The 18,730-nt window shown below is 54.5% G+C and overlaps 1 protein-coding gene across 1 annotated transcript; it reads right to left on the reverse strand.

The window, feature by feature from the left end:
• Positions 1-117: 117 nt before the first annotated feature.
• ARRB2 (arrestin beta 2) lies at positions 118-18,546 on the reverse strand. Its single transcript, XM_082197779.1, has 15 exons — positions 18,398-18,546; positions 16,043-16,073; positions 13,723-13,783; positions 12,876-12,920; positions 8,455-8,651; positions 7,948-8,007; positions 7,710-7,777; positions 6,921-7,056; positions 5,550-5,634; positions 5,289-5,361; positions 4,519-4,656; positions 3,318-3,401; positions 2,322-2,404; positions 2,135-2,189; positions 118-1,116 (listed from the first exon to the last, which is right to left on the reverse strand). Exons 1-15 carry the CDS (start codon positions 18,418-18,420, stop codon positions 1,020-1,022), a joined length of 1,236 nt encoding a protein of 411 aa, XP_082053905.1. The 5' UTR covers positions 18,421-18,546; the 3' UTR covers positions 118-1,019.
• Between the last annotated feature and the right edge of the window lie 184 nt (positions 18,547-18,730).

An 18,730-nucleotide genomic window follows, 5' to 3' on the forward strand; every position in this document is an offset into this window, starting at 1 on the left:
ATCTGAGAATCTCTGGCAGGGGGGCTGCTATTTTCACAGGAGCCCCCTTTCCACTTCTCCCACACCCCCCCCCCCCCGTTTTTAATGCTCAAACCACTTAATAAAAACTTACAGGCATCTGTTAACCGTTTTTTAATTTTCATTTGTTGCTCTCTGCTCAGACAATGTAGGAAACAATAATGGCCTTTTTAAAATTTCTTTTTACACGCATTGCCTGCCCTGCACCTGTTTGTACAGGGGGGGGGGCAGGCCTGCAAAGTGAGGGGGGCACGACTGGGCACAAAGCACAGAGGCGTTGGCACACACCTGCCCCCTTCGGCATTTGGGGGCAGGGGGAGGGGTCCCGAATCCCAGGCAGACGGGCTCAGCTCACACCCCCTTGGCCAGCAGAGGCACATCTCCGGGGGGGGGGGCTTTTGTGAAAAAGAGAAGGGGGGGAGACAGATAGAAGAGGCCTCCCAGCCCCCACTGATTTTTTTAAAATGGAAAGAGGAGAGAGTTCAACTGACCAATTGTTTTCCCTAACCAGTTAAAACAGCATTTAAAAATAAGACATTTATATAAAGAGCAGGTGGGGAGAGGGGGGGTTGCCCAGAGAGATTAGACACACACAACGTGGTGCTTTCGGGGGGGGGGGGGATACGACAGTCAGACGATAATGCCCAATAAATGTTCCAGTGCGTTAGACAAAAATTTGGGAGGGGGGGACGGACGAGGACGGAGGCGTTAAAATCCATCTGTGGAGAAGATACGCAGCAGCAGATAAAGATTAAAAGCTGGGGGCAGAGGAGGTGGCGGCCCTCCCCCCCTCCATTTTTAGTCACATTAAAAGCCCCCCCCCCCAAATACAGCATGAAGACACAAGGCGGGGGGGGTGGCTCCTATAAGGAAGGAGGGGGGAGAGGATGAGGCGACATTCGTACGGGGTGGGGGGCCATTTCTCGTCTCTTTCCTCTCTCTCCGCCCCCCCCAACTTGGCTGGACCTGTGGTGGCGAGGGCGGGGGGTGTTCCTCCCTCCCTAGCAAAAATGGTCATCGTCTTCCTTGTCGTCCTTCAGCCCCTTCAGGCGCAGGCGGGCAAAGTCTTCAAACACAATGTCGTCGTCCTGCCCGTAGCTGGGGGGGGGAATGGGGGGGGAGAAAAAGGAAAGGAGAAAACGGGGGGGGGGGCAGAGTCAGGCTGCTTTGGATATGCACAAAAACTGTGACTTTTCTTTCCCCTTTGCACCCGTAAAAGATCTGCTTGTTTCCCCGCATTCCTACATCCCATAATTTCCTCGCTCCGCTTTTCTGCAGCAACAACCCTGCCAGGTGGGCAGGGGCTGAAAGGGAGAAACCGGCCCCCCCCAGACCCCCAGCCAAGCAGAGATTCGAACCCGGGGGCTCTGACCACTGCACCACACTGCCGCTGGCAGCTCTCTGAGTAAGGCCCAGAGGTCCAGCTCCTTTCCTGGGGGCCTGGACATGGGGGGGGCTGAATGGGAGGGGGGCCCTTGCAGCTGCCCCCTCCTCCTTGGGGGTTCTCCTTTCCCTTCCCCAAATGCTGACCCAGATTCTCCACTTTTAAACCCCCCACCCCTCAAGTGTTAGATGGGCAGTGCAGACACCCTGTAGAAGTCCTCAAAGGGGGTTTGTGGGCTTCCCCCCCCCCATATTATCCCTGCCCTATATTAAAAAAAACCCCAAAAACAACCATTCCAAGTTCCAACAGAACTCCAAGGGCCAACCGGAATGTGCTGGCTGCGGAGGCAACCATTCCCGTGCCAAGTGTCGATTCAGAGACGCCATCTGTAGGAAGTGTTCCAGAAGGGGCCACATCGCTAAGGTCAGTTTATTTCCAGCTTACCAGAATAAAAGAGCTACTTGAAGAAATCGCTGTGCCGGCTGCTATGTCAACCCACAACCCAACACTCCATAACACGCACAGACATTTCCCCTTCCTTTTCAGGAGAAAAAATCTGCGTGTTATAGAGCGAAAAATACGGTAATACTACTAAATAATTGGGTCAATATATGGGAAATAACTAGGCACGGAGAGAGAGAGGGCCCAGCCTGGCTCCCCCCCCCTCCCCGAGAGCGGGGCCTTGTGGGTGCTGGCCTCTGAGCCCCAGGGAAAGGGCCAGACTTGTCTTACTTGGTTTCGAACTCGATGAGGTTGGTGTCGACGGGGGCGTCCGTCTCGGGGGCGGCTGGAAGGGAAACGGGAGGCGTGAGGTTCCTCTTCCCACCCTGTGAAACCTCTCCCGCCCCCCCCCCTTCCATCAAGCGCAGCTGCCTCTGGGGTGGGAGGAGAGGGCCTGCCCCCCGACTCAGAGACTTACCCAGCGGAGGCTGCAAGGAGGGCAAGGCCTGGTCGGGCGGCTTGGGGTGCATGAGGACGAAAGGCAGCTCCACGGAAACATCCCTGGGGGGCAAGAGAAGGTCAGGAGAAGAGCCTGCGGCTGGATCCGGCCCAAGGGGGCCCATCTGGCCCGGCAGCCTGGCCTCAAAGGGCCAAATGCCCCCTAGGACCCGGGAATGGAGGTAGACTGCCTCTGGACCTGGAAGCTCCGTACGGACATACGAAATGGATGAGGCTGGTCCAGCGTCCTGACCTCACAGGGGCTGAACAGGTGCTATATATATATATGTACATGCACCTGACCATAACACGCACGTAGTTTTTAGAGGAGGAAAATCCATAGGCATGCCACCCGTAGGCATTCCCTCCCTAACACGCACAGACATTTCCCCTTACTTTTTAGGAGGAAAAAAGTGAGTGTTATGGTGCAAAAAATATGGTAGTTATTTAATCATTTTGCATTTTGCTCATTGCATCTATACAACTCTTAATCTTACACAGGCTTCCCGACTTATCTTCCACTGGCATCCTCCTCCAAATCCTTGGTTTGCTATAACTCCTTGGGGAGATTTTGCAGCCTGCATCTTTGCGAACCCCAAATATTGCACGATCCTTTTCGTTCTCTTCTTCTTAGGTTGATTGGAAACACACACACACACACCTTTTTTTTTTACTGTTGCGACTTGTCGACTGTAACTTCTGAAAGAACCCCAAAATATCCACTTATCTGCAGTGTCAAGTGCCTGTGATTTATTCTAGCCTAGGTGTGTGTTTGAAAGTGGGCAAGAGCCGATGCAAAATCTAACCAAATTTAAATGTGCCTGGAGCGATCGCCCTGGTGCTTAACTCTGCTACTAGAGAGCAGGAATATCTCTTCCAAACATATCTTTGCAGCAGACGAGTTGGGATTTTTTTTGGGGGGTGGGGCATGGGACAATGAGAGCAGAAGAGCAACCCACCCAATGTTCATACTTACCCTCCCCGGGACACCACCAGCTTGACCTTGACCCGGTAGGAGACCAGGATGCCCAGGACCTCCTTGTTGGCCCCCTCCTTCACACTGCAATGCCAAGGGAAAAGAAACGGGGGGGTCGCTCTGGCCTGGAAAGACCCCGCAAGGAACAAGGCCTCCCCTTTTCCCCACCCTCACATTTCACCATGCATGCATTCCTCCTGTGCCACATAACAAACCAGTGTTCTCCAAACTTTTGGGGGGTCCCTTCGGCCCCCTCAGTGCCATGAACTCACCCCCAGTGGCCCCTCCCCTCCCAAAAGCACTATTCAGAACAGCAGTTTTTTGCATGAGCCCCTAAAGGAGATTCAGAGCAGGTAATGGCCAAATGTTCAAAATCCAACTGAAACTTAACTCTGTATTTTACTTCATAAAATTTATATACCGCTTGATTGTAAGAGGAAATGCCACAGAGAGGTTTACAAAAAGGATCAAACAATATGTCACTAAAATTACAAAACCACACCACAAGCACAATTTAAAACCACAGCGGAATAGACTGAAACGTGTGCAAACGTGTCTCAACAGGCGCCAAAAAGAAGACAGTGAAGGCAACTGTGCGAGAGGATATCAAGAGTCAAGGGGTTCCAAAGTGCTGGTGCTGCCACTATTTATTATTAACCAAAATTATTAATATTATTTATTTATTTATTTATGCCCCACCTTTTCCCCTGAAAGGACTTAAGGGCGGTCAAGCAACCTCAAAGAGAAGCTGGTCCCAAGCTGTTAGAATCACAGCCTCGTCAAACTGGCAGGGACCCCAGCGATCATCTAGTCCAACCCCCTTTTAAGGGCTTTATATACTAAGAGTAACACCTGGAGCTCGGCCCGGGAGCAAATGGGCAGCCAGCGCAAATCTCCGAGAAGCCGACTGGGTCTCCCCTCCTGTCAGCAACCGGGCAGCAGCATCCGGCCCCCTGGGCAGCCCCACGGAGAGCCCCTTGCAGTAGTGAGCGCAAGCAATCCAGGGCTAGCAGCTCTGCAATGTCTGATAAGCCCCGCCCCCTTGCCTCTTAACACGCCCCCCAGGACCCTCCTGCCCTCTCCCCCCCCCCGGGGGGCTGCAACCCCTGTTTGGTCCCTCTTGCAGTCCTAAGATTCCTGCACAGCGGGGGGTTGGACTGGATGACCCCTGGGGGTCCCGGCCTTGAATTGCCGGACTCACATGGTGGAGGAGGCCAGGTTGGTGTCTTCGTGCTTGAGTTTCCCGTCCAGCGCCAGGCCCCGCTTCTCCCGGTTGTTGCTCAGCAGCGGCGTCAGGGTGTAGACCTTGCAGAAGGTGGAGCTGGGCGCCACTTGGTCGCTGGCGGAGGAAGCCAGAGAGAGGGGCGTCAAGGTCCCTGCCGGCCCAGCGCAGCCCGCCTGGCAGGAACGGCGCAAGCTGCTTTCTACTGAGTCATGCAGGATTATCTGTGCTGCCAGGCAAGACCCTCTAGGGGCTCGAACCCGGGAACGGCCTGCAAGGCAGCTGCTCTAACCACTGAGCCCCCATTGCAAGCAGGGCTGCAGGGGGCAGCGTCGGGCCAGGGCCAAAATAATAATTATTATTTATTATTTATGCCCTGCCCATCTGGCTGAGTTTCCCCAGCCACTCTGGGCAGCTCCCAATCCAGTGTTAAAAACATAAGATAGCTGCTTATTTCCTTGACATCTGGTGGGAGGGCGTTCCACAGGGCGGGCGCCACCACCGAGAAGGCCCTCTGTCTGGTTGAGACTCCGGCATTGCAGAGGGTTGGGCTGGATGACCCTTGGGGATCCCACCCAGTTCTGGGATCCGATCTGCAGGAGTCTCCTCCACTGGAGTCTTTAAGGAGAGAAGGGCGTCCCCGAACATTTCGATGCTTGGGGAGACGACGAATGCAAGGCTGAGTTTTCCACAATCACCCCCCCCCGCGCCCCCCCGCCCCAATCCCGGTTCCGAGGCTGGAGACTTACTCCTGTTCAATTTGGGCCACGGGGCACTTGTACTGGGCTGTGCTGAAGAGGCAGATGTCCGCATATTGCCGCACTGCAGAGTCGGGAGGAAGGGAAAGCGTCAGGGGACGTCCGGAGGAAGCCAGGTCCAGGGAGTGCCAAATGGGGGGGTCGGGGGTGGCCCTCAGCTGGCTGCTGGTCCCCCATACACCCCTTTTTCCAAACCAGCATAACCCCCCAAAGCGCTCCCCCCCCCCGGCTCCACAGAACCCCCTTTCCTACCGGACACCTTGACTTTCTTGACACTTTTGCTGGAGTTGTTTGTGACGTGAACGTTGACGCTGATGGGCTCCCCGTGATAATAAAGCTGGAGGGGGGGAGAGAGAAGGGGGGTCAGGCTACAGGGCCAAGGGGGGGCCCCCCAAAGGGAAGACCCTCTGGGGCCTGGGGCCTCTCTCTTGCAACACCCCCCCAAGGGGCACCGCCCCCCCCAAATCATAGCGGGGAGCATCCACCGTGAAGCTGGCGACCCCAGAAGGACAGGGAACCTGCAACCATTGCTGCCAAGAGTCCCACATTCGCAAAAGATCCGTCTTTGGAACTCACTGCCTCTTGACGCCTTTTTTCAGAGCCCCCTAAAAGCTAAAATACTCAGGGGAAAATATTCTCTTGAACTGCTAGACACCTATTGCATGGAACTGGACAGTCGGACAACAGATACTTTGTTTGGATACGTATAGTGATATTTGGAATGGGTTTGCAAAGAATGTCTTATTAGGTTTTGAACAGCTACACTTGTACAGTGAGGGGGGGGGGAAATATTTGATCCCCTGCTAAATTTGCTCGTTTGCCCCCTGACGAAGAAGTGACCAGCCCATAATTTTAATGGTAGGTTTAATGGGAGGGTGTTCATCAATCTCTGACTTTTGTCTTCTGGGTTTCTGGGGGGTTTCCTGTTGTTATTCTGTCTCTCACAGCTACAATAAGCCTACCATTACAACGGTGAACTGGTCATTTCTTTGTTGGAGGGCAAACGGTCAAATTTAGCAGGGGGATCAAATACTCCCCCCCCACCATATCAGGGATACAACATCATTTATTTCAATGTATGGAAATGTACTGATTTTATTTCCGCATCTTCTTTCTCACGTATTTCATTTTTCTCTGCATCTTCTTTCTCACATATTTTCTTTTTCTTTTATAAATAAAATTGCTCTAAAATAATAGTAATAATAATATATTATTTCTATGCCACTCTGGGTGGCTTCCAGCAAATTTAAATAATCAAAATTATCAACTATGTTAAAAAGCAGTGATTTGCTCAGACCGGCCGGAGGATACTGGTGTTGTGTTTTAATCTGCCTTAAGGGCCTTTCCCCTCATTGCAGCAACTTGCAGGTGGGGCACTGGGGGGGGGGCAGCTATTGCTCGGGGCAGGGGGGAGACTGGGACTAGACGGGGGCTGCTTTTAAGAAGGCCGGGCACCCAGGGATTCTTGAGCTACGGTTCACACCTTGCAGGGCGTTGAGCTATGACTCCCGGATTCCTGACTGGTGGCGGGGGTCTGCGGGGGTCTCAGTCAGAAGCACGTTTCACACCCGCCCGCCCCGCAAATGCACCTATGTGCATTGCAAAGCCCCCCCCAATAAATACCTCCTTGTCGAGCGAAGCCTCGAGGTGCAAGGAGCGGTCGGACATCAGGAAGTGGCGGGTGGTCTCGGCCATGGGCTGGGGGCCGGGCTTCTCCGGGGCATATTGCACTTTCCGGATGACCAGGCGGACGGAATTCCTGTGGGTCGGGGGGGGGCAGGAAGGGAGAACGGTTGAAAGAGGAGGGGGCTGCGGTCCAGGACGCCTGGGTTCTCCTCAAGGCAAGTGAGGAGGGGGCAGTTCAAAGCCCGATTAATCCGTTGCACGAACAGAAGCCCCCCCTTTAGGAATCTCAAGGTGGCTCTCTTCCCCACTGCAACCCCACAACAACCCTGTGAGGTGGGCAGGTCTGAGAGAAGGGGGCCAGGATAATGGGCAGTATATAAATCGAGCAAAGAAATAAACAGCAAAGAATTAAATACAGGGTTGGGCTGAACACTTCTCCCTAGAGAAAAGTATTTTCTGGCCTGAAGTGGACGTGCTGCCAGGGATCCGAACCCAGAGCCCACCATGGGCAAAGCAGGCGGAAAAGGGGGCAAGGGGCTTCACAGGAAATGACACGGCCTGGTCTTCCTGCCCCACAGCCTTCCCTGATCAACCGCAGTCCCTGCATAGTGGGGGGTTGGGCTGGATGACCCCTGGGGGTCCCCTTGAAAGTCTCCCATTCTAGGAAACTCCCAGAGGTTGGGCAGGGAGGACTGGGCTACGTAACACCCAAAGTAACAATAAATCTGTGGGGTTTTTTTTGCAGTTTCTCAGCCCGTGAAGAGCAGCCCTGCAAACCTGGCTCACCTTTTGTGAATCTTCTCATCTTGAATTTTGGCACAAAAAGCCCGGATCTCAAAATCGACGCCGCAAGCCTGGAGGAGGGGGAAAACGGGGCGGGGGTCCCTTAGTGACACTGGCGGTCCTGTCCTGCCCCCCCAGCTGCCCCATATGCTGCTTCCAGGGCAGAAGCCACACAGTCCCATCCTTTTCTTTCCCCCCGAACCCCCAAAATCTGCCCCCACCCCTTCAGAAACCCCCCTACCTTTCCTGTGTCCTCTGGACCCGGCTGCAGCGTCACAGAGCAGGGCAGGTTCTGTGGGATCTGTGGGGCGCAGAAAGAAAAAGAGCAGTGCCAAAGTTTCCCCCCTCGACTCCAACTTTGGGGTCACCCACATGGCCCCCACCCCAAGGACTTCTCCTCCGAGTCCCTGCCCCCCTCCCCCGCTTTCCTCCCTTGCCACTTTCTCCACCCCATGCGCAGAGACCAGCAACCGAGGTAACAGCCCTGCGGAACTCCCTGCCACTGGAAATGCAGCAGGCGCCTTCCACGCCAACTTTCAAAGCCGGGGGGTTGGGCTAGATGTCCTTTGAGTTCCCCTCCAACGCGACAGCCCTTTGATTCTGTGACAGGGGAGGGAAAGGAAATCATAGAGCCACGGAACTGCAGAGAGTTGGAAGGGGGACCCCCCAAAGGGCATCTAGCCCAACCCCCTGCAATGCAGGCGTTTTTGGGGGTGAAAAGGCTGAGTGGGCTCCGTCCCTCTCTTACTATGAAGCTGAAGGGGTGGGCGTTGGCCCCCAGTTTCCGCAGCAGCCGCTCCTGCAGGCGGGTGAGGGGCTCGGCGGTCTCTTCGGGGGGCGGGAAGGCCTGCCAGGAGGCCAGGAAGAGGTCCTTGCGGAAGGAGAGGCCCAGGACGTCCAGGTCCTCGCGGCCGTAGCGGAAGGCGCAGGTCAGCGTCACAAAGACTGCGGGGGGAGAAGAAGGGGCACAGGGTCAGGCCCCCCAAGTCCCACAGCGCAGGAGCCAAAGGGAAGGGCAAGCGCAGAAAAGGGGAACGGGAAACAGGAAATGGTTCTCTCCCCCCCAAAAAAATGCAACCCTGGCATTTAGGATTTTGCGGTTTTGCAGAAAGCAAGGGCTTCGCCACTTCTGCTCGGTGACGGAAATCGGGGGGCGATTCCACCGTGACCAACATAACATCTGCAAGCTCCCCGACACGTAATGTTTTGGTTTCTTCCAAGCTCATGTTTTTTTTGAACTCCAGGGGACCTCTTTGCGTGCAGACGGACTTCTCTGCAAAAATGACTAAAATGCTTTCTTGCAATTAGAAGGTGTGTTTGACAAGATGTGACTGTGACAAAGGTTCTGCAACCTCAAGAATTGACCTGTAACTTGGATAATGGTTTTCTCTAAAAGTTTATTATTATTATTATTATTTCAAACTTCCTAAGAGCTATCAGATGCCCGACGCTGATAGTATGGTCCAAACTGCAGGTCTAATGCTTATTAAATTCTCAGGGAAGGAATTATGACGGTCCTAAAAGGAGGTTTCAAATGACACACCCTCTTCTAAGTTGCCGGCTGCAATGTTACGTTGGTCACAAGAAATGCTGAATGTATGAAACCTTTCAGGTAACATCTCACCCCGTTACCTTAATGCTAAGAACCTCAAAGAAGAGGGGAAAACCATACCTTTTCCTTTTCCTTTTCTATGGGGAGGTGTGCGTGACCAATGTAACATGCTCAAGCCACGCAATTTTCCTTGCCCTCCCGGCATCTGATCTCTGGCCCTCGCATGACACTTCTTATCAGTTCCCCAGAGGAGGAAGCAAAACTACCAGTACAGTCCAGGGTCGTTAACCTACTGTCTCGTTTCTCTGGCGAGGTCTTGGGCGGAAATTAGAGAATTAGAGAAATTCTGAGTCATCTTCCTTTCACACTCTCCGCTGCTCTAATCTTGCGCAGAATGGCTGATAATCAAACTGTGAACTGAATTATCTTCGGGACGGTGTAGAGAACGTGTTGACCACTTGTGAACAGGAAAAATGGGTTTGTAGGTTGACCGTTTTTTCACAGAATTACCCAGATAAGTTTCCTCTGCTGCCCCCCCCCCCAAGCTCTTCAAATGATCAGACACTGGGCAATTTGGAGCATCTTAAGGACTGGAGACTGGAGGCCTTCTCGGTAGTGGCACCCTTCAAATGTCAAGGAAATAAACAACTATCTGACTTTTAGAAGACACCTGAAGGCAGCCCTGTTTAAGGAAGCTTTTAGTGTCTGATGTTTTATCGCATTATTATTATTATTATTATTATTATTATTATCACTAATTCTGTTGGGAGCCACCGGGAGTGGGCGGGGAAACCCAGCCAGATGGGCGGGGTATAATTAATTAATTATTATTATTATATATTATTATAAAAAGAGAGAGAGAGACACTCGTTTCCAGGCATAAATGTAAAGTTTACACCTGCTTTTACTTCCCAGATTAGCCCTGCTGGGCCCCCATCAAACTCTAAACAGCTGCCAACTTCACTGGCGTCAGGAGCAGGGAAAATCTCTTTTCTGAGAGCGGGAGAACAATACTTCTGTTCTCTAGGCTGCCGGCTTTAACTTTTTCCCTCTGAAAAGGCTTCCCTGAGCTTGGCGGGGAGTGTGGGAATTAGACAGAACAAATCTTCACCCATTTGAATACCATCTTCAGACGGCACAATTGGGGTTTTGGGAATTCAAAGGGCTTTGCTTGCAAAAACGACTTAAAATGGCACAGAGACGGGTCTCCTGCAACTCTCTCCCTGTAGAAATTAATGTGGCAGAACTCTGGAACTGCCTTCAGCTGAACACTTTCTGCGCCCGATAAAAGCAGTTTCATTTCGAAAGTCGATGCGAGTTTTAACCTGCACCCAGACTTTTGCCATTTCGACCTTTCGAACGTTTTAAATTATTGCTGTTAATTTTTCCCATCGATAATTTATTTTCAGAGGATAATATTCTCTTGAACGACATACCTACTATATGAGATTTGGCAACGTGATTAGATTTGATTTTCTGTGCCCTTACTAGGGCCGAAAGACGGATCCTGATGCATTGCGAAGATGTAAGCCGGCCAGATGGACAAGGTGTGAATAATAAAATTATTATCATTATCATTAATGTACGGCTCCAATTAATCAATAGATTGAAGATCTGACTATCCCTGCCGTCAATGAGCAGATTGCTTAGAGATGAGATTTGGAACTCTTTTGTAAAAATACAGTAGGTTACCTCTATTAGGTAAGCATATATGTAATTGTTAACTGTTATAGCGATATACTGCACCCTAAAATAAAGAGTTATTTTCCGTTTTTATTTTTGTAAACCGCTTTGAGTTTCTTTTTCTACACGCAAGCAGGTCCCAGAGTGCAGCCGTTAGAGCGATGGGACCTGGGAGAGATGTGGGTTCGAATCTTCCCACTTGGTCCCCCTCACAGGGCTGTCGTGGGGATTCCCTGAGGACTAGGACCTGGGAGGAACCAGGGTTCAAATCCCCACTCGGCTTGCTGGCTGTGACTTCAATAAGTAACAATAATAAATTTTTATTTGTCTCCCACCCTCCCCAGCCAAAGCTGGGCTCAAAGTGGCTAGCAACAAGTAAAAATGAGGATTGGTTTGGGAAAATACTGAATTATTTGGGTAGGTCTGAACAATTTGGGGCAATTAAAATGTTAAACGTTAAATAAACCTTGTGGAGGGAGGAGTGTTAAGGCAGTGTTTCCCAAACTTTTTTGGGCAACGGCACACCTGTTTAAGGAAAAAATTCTCGCGGCACACAACCGCGGCACAGCCCCGTGACGTCAGCGCGCAGCGTCACGCCGGGAGGGACGCACGAAAGTGAAAGTTTTTTCCCTCCCCCTTGCCGGGGAACCTCCAAGCTTTGGGGGTGGGAGGAGGCAGCAGAGCGAGGGACTGAGGGATGGCGGCAACTGAGGCGGCGGCGGCTGTTGTGGTGGTGGCGGCGATAGCAGGCGGAGGAGGGGGCGGCGGCGGGGCTTGAGGAGCCGTCGCCGGGAGTTGCTGCTGCTGTTGTTGCTGCTGCTGCCCGGACATGCTGGCCTCCTCCTCCTCCGCTGTCTCGCGCTCCTCCCTTTTGCACGCGCTGCCCCGCCGCTCGGCACCACCACCGCGGAGCCGCCCCTGGCTCGACGCGGATCCTCGCCGCCGCCGCCTCTCACCGCCCGACTCGCCCGCCTCCCTCCCACGGCACACCAGCCAATGTCTCACGGCACAGTAGTGTGCCGCGGAACACCGGTTGGGAAACACTGTGTTAAGGTATATAGAAGTGTACATATGGCTGATTTGAATATGTTATCGAACATTATTGAATATGTATATTATTGAATATTGTATACCCAATGTATCAGCTGCCTGGGGGGGTTTCACTGTTTGTGGTTTGGTGGTTGGTAAAAAATAAAATATTTAAATAAATATATATATTTTAAAGAAGCAAGTAAAAATAGCACAGTGTACATAAAATCACACAGTAAATTAATTAAAATACATTCTAAAATCAGTTCAGAATCAAATTAACGGCAACCATTGGGCTAGAGTTCTGTGAGGATTACCAAAGGCTGCGCCCTGACCAAAGGCCTGGTGGAACAGCTCTGTCTTGCAGGCCCTGCGGAAAGATGTCAAGTCCCGCAGGGCCCTAGTCTCTTGGGACAGAGTGTTCCACCAGATCGGGGCCACAGCCGAGAAAGCCCTGGTTCTGGTTGAGGCCAGCCTGACCTCCCTGTGGCCTGGGACCTCCAAGATGGTTTCGTTTGAGGACGGTAAGTTCCTCTGTGGGGCAGACCAGGAGAGGCGGTCCCGTAGGTACGAGGGTCCTAGGCCGTATAGGGCTTTAAAGGTCAAAACCAGCCCCTGGCACCTGACCCTGGACTCCAGCGGGAGCCAGTGGAGACCTAACCTCCCCTTCAAGGTTGTTGTGAGGACTGGATGGGGGGGGGGAGAGACAGGACTACGCAAGTCACCTTGAGCTCCTTGGAGGAAAAGGTGAGATTCCTGCCTTGAAGGGGGTTGGAGTAGATGACCCCTGGGGGGCCCTTCCAATTCTATGATTCTACAAAATGCACAGTAAATAAAGGCAGACAAGTAGAAATCAGTGTCCCCCAAATTCAAGCACCGGCCCCCCTCCTTGCCCCCCTCCTTACCCTTCCGGTCCTTGAGGTATTCTGGGTCCACCAGAACGACACCATCTAAGGGGGGAGGGCAGAAAAGAAACGGGGAGGTGAGGGGGGAGTGCAAACCTCCATGAGCAGAGTATTAAGTCGTTCCTGTTATTCTTCTTCCTTATTGATAAGCTTATTGTTTATATTGGTGGGGGTGTTTTAAAAATAAATAAAAATAAAGCAGTGCATAAATTTCATGGAATAAACAAAACGAAACCAATAAAGTTAAGATACAAAAAGCTAAAAGCTGATTAAGACCCTATGCCATTTTCAAGGTGTTTGGGGGGGGCACTGTTTCGTTTCTGTATTCGTTTCAATGCGCATTTGGGGTTTTGGTCTTGTAATTTTGTGCCGTGAACTGCGCTAAGATCTACAGCTGAAGGGCGGCATCCAAATTTATTAAGGTAATACCTCTATGAGCGACTATCACTGTCGAAAAAGCTAATCAAACTCTAACAGAACTGCAAGAATATTTGAAAGCCATGCCTATTAAAATACGGTTACGTGTAATTAAAAACAGCATCAGCACAACGCTATTAAAGCCCTTTGCTTTAAGAAAGACCCGGGTCCAGATGCTCCGACTTGGAAGCCGTGACCCCCCCCGGGGGGGTGACCTCAGGGACCAGGCGCTGCCTTCCTGCCATCTTAGCCACCTTGAGCTCCTGGGCAGGAAAATTAGGTGGTCTAAAGGTGCAGTTTTTAAAATGGCAATTTCCCCTGAATGGAGCCGGGGGGGGACTTTGATGCACCCCAAATAAATTGGAAGGGCCCACCCCATAACTCACTTTCCTCTTCTCCCCCCTTGCAGTGCCGGCTGCCCCCTACTCACCTACGGGGTCCACTCTGTCCAGGTGGTCCACAAAGTCCCTCTTGCCCAGGTAGACGGTGAGCTGGGGGGAGGAGAGGCAGACCCTTGTTAGGTGGAGATGAGAGGGGACACCCCCTCCAGGGGGGGCCTCTCTAGGGAAACAGCCCCTCCCCCCAATCCAACATGGCAGGGGGTGGGCTAGATGGCCCTCGGGAGACCCCCCCTGACTCTACAGTTCTGGATTCCCTGGGGATTTGTAGGCAGACGTTGGGGGGGGGGCGTCTGTCAGGGATCCTTAGTTGCGGCTCCTGCACACCAGGGCGTTGCGTCGTCACTCCTGGGGGGCCCTTCCAAACCTACGGCTCTCCGATTCTGTATCGGTGGCACAGACAAGGGTAATAAAACACTGGAGATGCCCAAATCTTGTGAAATCAAGTGTCTGCCCCCCCCCACGCAGCCAAGGCCCCCCCCATCTTCTCCTCACTGCCCCCCCGACCTGGAACTGCCCCCTTAAGCTCACTTTCAGCCCCACCCTCCTCCCCCCAGACCAAAATCCATAACCTGCAAGTGCCTTTTGGGGGGAGGAAGCTGCAAGGAAGGATGCCCCCCCATCGCCATCCGCCAAAGACCCCCACCTGGCTGCTGAGCTGCTTCCGATAAACCTGCACCCCCCGAGGTGGCACCTCGCACCGGATCCAGTCCAGCTCCAGGGGCTCCATCCTGCCCTCCCCACTTAGCCCCCCCCCAGCCCCAAACGCTGTTTGGCCTGCAGCGCTTTCTGGCTGCCCGGAGTCTGCGTTGTGGGTTGCCCCCCAGGGAGGGAGGGGGGAGGCAGCATCACCACGGAGACGCCGGGAGTCCACAAAGCGCGTTGGAGGCTTGGGAGGGACCCCAGGGGACATCTAGCCCAACCCCCTGAAACGCTGCAGGAACAGCCAGAGGATCCCTGGCAGAGGGGCAGCCGGGCCTCTGCTGAAGAACCTCCAAGGAAGGGACCCCCAGCGGTCATCTAGCCCAACCCCCTAATAAACCAGGAGAGAGAAGGGGGCAATAAGGGAGGGAGAGAGAGAGAGAGAGAGAGAGAGAGAGAGAGAAAACACATGTGTTTGCCTGCCTCCATCCTTGCCTCTCAGCCGCCTTGCCCAAGATGAGGATTCCAGCCAGGTGTTTAGAAAGCAGGGCTGGCAGCCCCACCCACCAGGTTCCTCGCTGCCCCCACCCCAAACAAAAGCCCCCCCCTGCACCCAGCAGTGGTTTTCTCAACCCCTCAAGACCACCCCCGCAACCAGCTCAAAAATTGAATTTTCCAGTTCATCACCTCCGCACCCTCCCTGCAAAGTGCGGGGAGCCCAGGTCTCCTCCTTCAGCCCCCCTGTAAAGCCAGCCCCCCCCCATCTGCACCTCTCCCCCCCCTTCCCAAACCCCATCAGCAAAAAGAGAGATCTTTGAGGTGGGGGGATGTTCTTGTGCAACCAAGTTTATAAAATCAATTTATAAAGAAAGCAGAATTATGCAAGGAATGAAGAAACTGGGCAGAGAAAAGTTCCCGCTATGACCTGCAAGGAAGCTGAATCTTGGAAGATTCATTCAGAGTTGAACTGCGGAACTCCCTGCCACAGGAGGCAGCAATGACCCACCAGCCTGGAAGAATTTTAAAAATCATGGAGGAGGGTAGCGGATGGACATTAAACACGATGGAATAGGCAAAAGCTCCGCCTCCAGAAGCAGCAAACTGGAAACTCCAAGAGGGGAGAAGCTGCTCCTGAGTTCGAATCCTGGATGGGTGTGTTTTGCATCTGGCTGGCCACTGCGAGAAGAGGCTGCTGGGCTGGGTGGGCCTGATCCACCAGCCAGACCCTAACGCAAGAGATCCTTTTTGCTGGATGTGGTGGGGAGAGGTTGGAGCGCCACCCGCAAAGAACGGGGGGGGGGTGTTTATCGGGCGACTGACAGGTGGGGGGGGGAAGCGCAGAGCAAGGAGAAAGAGAGAGGCAGCGGCGGGCGGGACTCAGTTCCTGGTTCGAGAGACGCGCTTGCCTGTTGGGGAGGAAGGAAGCTGGGAGGGGGAGGGCGGCTGACAGGAAACCCACAAAGAGAGAGATGGCGGGGGGGGGGGGAGAGAGAGGAGGCCACATGAATAAACCGTTAAACGTGCCTTTTTGGCCCAGGCACCAAGCTCAGAGCAGAGGATTTGGCCTTGGCTGGATTTTGCAGGAAATACTACTGCTGTTATTATTATTATTATTATTATTATTATTATTATTATTATTATTTGTACAGCACCCATCGGACTGGGAAGGGGGTGTTTGGAGGAGAAGCCAGGTGAAAGGGGGTCACTTACTTTGCAGTTGGGGCTGGACTTCTTGAAAACCCTGTTTTCAGCAGCAGAGAGGGAGAAAGAGGACAAGGCAGTTAGAATAAGTGGGGCCCGTGCAGCATCTCCCCCCCCCCTACAAGTGGGACATCCCCCCCAAAGAAACCCCGTCCCTCCCACCACCCCCTTCTCCTCTCCCCACCGTTAAATTATCCAGTGCTCCAATGCTCAGGCCGGCTCCCTCTCTCCCCCAGGAACAGAAATCCACCACCAGCAGGGCTTAGTACAATGTGTTGCCGTGGGAACCGCATCAGGACCAGGTGCCTGAGGGTTGCCGCAGCAACGGGAGCAGCTGTCACCCTGTTGTCAAGGGGCTGGGTGGGGAGGGCAAACTCCGCCGGGGAACCTCTTTTCCAGCCTGGGCATGGCGGGGGGGGGCGGGGGGGTCCAGCCCAGCAGAGACAGAGGCTGTCGCTGGGGGTCCTGCCAGCTCTGTGGTGCCCACACGGGCTGGCAGCTGCTGCTCTCTGGACAGACCCATGCCAGGAGTCTCCCCCAGCCTGGAAATGCCATCTGCAGGATTTGAACCCGGAGCAGGTGCCACTGAGCTCACAAATCGCAGCCCCCATGAGCCCCATCTGAAAAAGTAATAATAATAAACCAGCCATCTCTTTCCTTGCCCCCCCCCCCCAATCCAAACTTTTGGCACAAGCGCTCTGAGACCTTAAAAGGAACTGGATGGGGATGCAGGAGAATTTCAGAAGAGGCTGCCCTTCTTCCAAATATCCTGTTCTCCTGGGGGGGGGCTCTTGCCCCAAAGGGGGAGAGAAACGGGGTGGGGGACAGGCTCTCAGGACCCCTAACCCAGAACCGTCTCCTCAGAAAAGGCCAATGTTTCTACCTCGGAATCTAGACTTAGAAGGGACCCTGTGGGGTCATCCAGCCTCACCCCTGGAATGCCTTGCCCAAGGAGAGACTCAAACTCATAACCCTGAGAAGAGCTCTGCTGCCTGGGCTCTCCTTCACTGGAGGTTTGTAAGCAGAGGTGGGGCAGCGGATCCCTGCATTGCAAGGCGTCGGGGGGGGGGCCCCTCCAGCTCTGCAGCTACAGGGCTCCCCCATATAAACCCCACTCACGCCTCCCTGCCTACACTATGGAAGCCCAGTGGAGGATTCATCGGGGCAGGAAAACCGGGGAGGCAGAGAGACCCTCCTTTCTCAGAAGTTCAGGGGGGCTGGCCATCACCGCAGGGAGCGGCATTGCATCCTATTGCATGTTGGTGCATCTTATTGCATGTTAAGGGGGGGCCTGGCAGAGCGGAAGAAGAGCTGTCCAGAGGGACGGCGGGTACAGAGCAGAAAAAGTTATTTACACCCTCTTTCAAATGTCACCCTGCCAATGACTTCCTGTTTTTGTGCAGAGATGGGGAGGCCAGAAACCGCTTCCTTGTGTTTTTGTTCTCCCCCCCCCCCAGTGCAAAGCGCTCTCTCCCTCAGCGCAGAGCTGGGAAATCATCCCCTGGGGGGCTTGGTGCCTGGAAGAGAGTTGAGGAAAGCAGGCATAGTGGGTAGAGTGCAGACCTGGGTTCGATTACCGCCCACCCCCCAAGGAGCCTGGGGTGCTGCCCCCGCCTTGCAGGGCTGCCGTGGGGGTGGAGTGGGGGTGAGGGCCCTGGAGGGAGAAGGGTTCGAGTCCTCCCACTTGGCCATCACGAAGGGGGCAGCCAGCGTCTGCCTCTGGGCCTCGCAGGGCTGTTGTGAGCGTTGGGTAGAAATGCACCTAATCAACGGGAATAACCGCCCTGGCCGGGTCCGGCCCCCTCTCAGCTCCGGGTCCAGAGGCCGGAGTGTGTGTGTGGTGTGTGTGTGTTGTGTGTACACAGGCGGACGTGGCCGGCCCTCCCTCTCCCCCCACAGCATCTGGGGCTCTGGTGCCAACTCCCGCCTGGCTCCGGGAAAAGGTTAATAGCCAACTAATAAAAGTAAATAACGGAGAGGAGAGAGAGAGAGAGAGAGAAGGAACTTCTCTTTTCTGCCCCACCCAAGGCAAAGGGGGGGGAGGAAGGACACCCCCCAGGGGAAAGGGCAGGAAAGCCTTTGGGTGCTGGGGGGCTGCCAACCCCCCCCGCCTGGCTCAGGCACGGCAGCCCCCCAGGAGGACTGCGGGGTCAGGGCCCCCCCTCTTTGCAGCCACCCAAAAAAAGCCCCCCCCCGCAACCTGGGACCCGGACGCCTGGCTCCTCGGGGGGAGCAGGGGCTCCAGCCGGCGGCCAGGACGCCTGGGTCCCCCAGAGGGGGGGCGCTTTGGTGAGGGGAGTCCGGGACCACGGGCTCCTCCTCCTCCTGGGGGGGGGGCGCCCGGACGCCCGGGTCCCTTCCTACCTGGTTCCCGCCTTCTCCCCCATGCCGCCGCCTTCCTCCGCTCGCCTTCCTCCTCCTCCTCTAGCGCTCCGGCCCCGAGTCCGGGCTGCAGGGCGGAGCGGACCCCAGTGAAGCCATGGCTGGCCTCCGGGCCGCGGTCACGTGGGCGCCTGGGCAGCCAATCCCGGGGCTGGCCCGGGAGGCGGGGCGGGGGGGGCGACGTCAGCGGGCGCCGCGGGAGGCGGGGCGGGATCGCGGGCCGAGCATGTGCAGAGCGCCGCCTCCCGCCCGCCCTCCCTGCGCCCCCCCCTGCGCCCTCTGCACGCGCCCCGAGACTCGGGCGGCGGTGTCGCG

Source organism: Podarcis vaucheri (genome assembly GCF_965113315.1).
Source record: "Podarcis vaucheri genome assembly, chromosome: 13".
Classification (NCBI taxonomy): domain Eukaryota; kingdom Metazoa; phylum Chordata; class Lepidosauria; order Squamata; family Lacertidae; genus Podarcis; species Podarcis vaucheri.

Coding starts and splice junctions, on each gene's coding strand:
- ARRB2 (XM_082197779.1), bottom strand. CDS start 18,420: ATGGGGGAGAAGGCGGGAACCAG. Junction 8,008..8,454: donor CCCACCCCTTCAGCTTCATA/GTAAGAGAGGGA, acceptor TGCGCCCCACAG/ATCCCACAGAACCTGCCCTG. Junction 5,362..5,549: donor CAAGAAAGTCAAGGTGTCCG/GTAGGAAAGGGG, acceptor CCGACTCTGCAG/TGCGGCAATATGCGGACATC.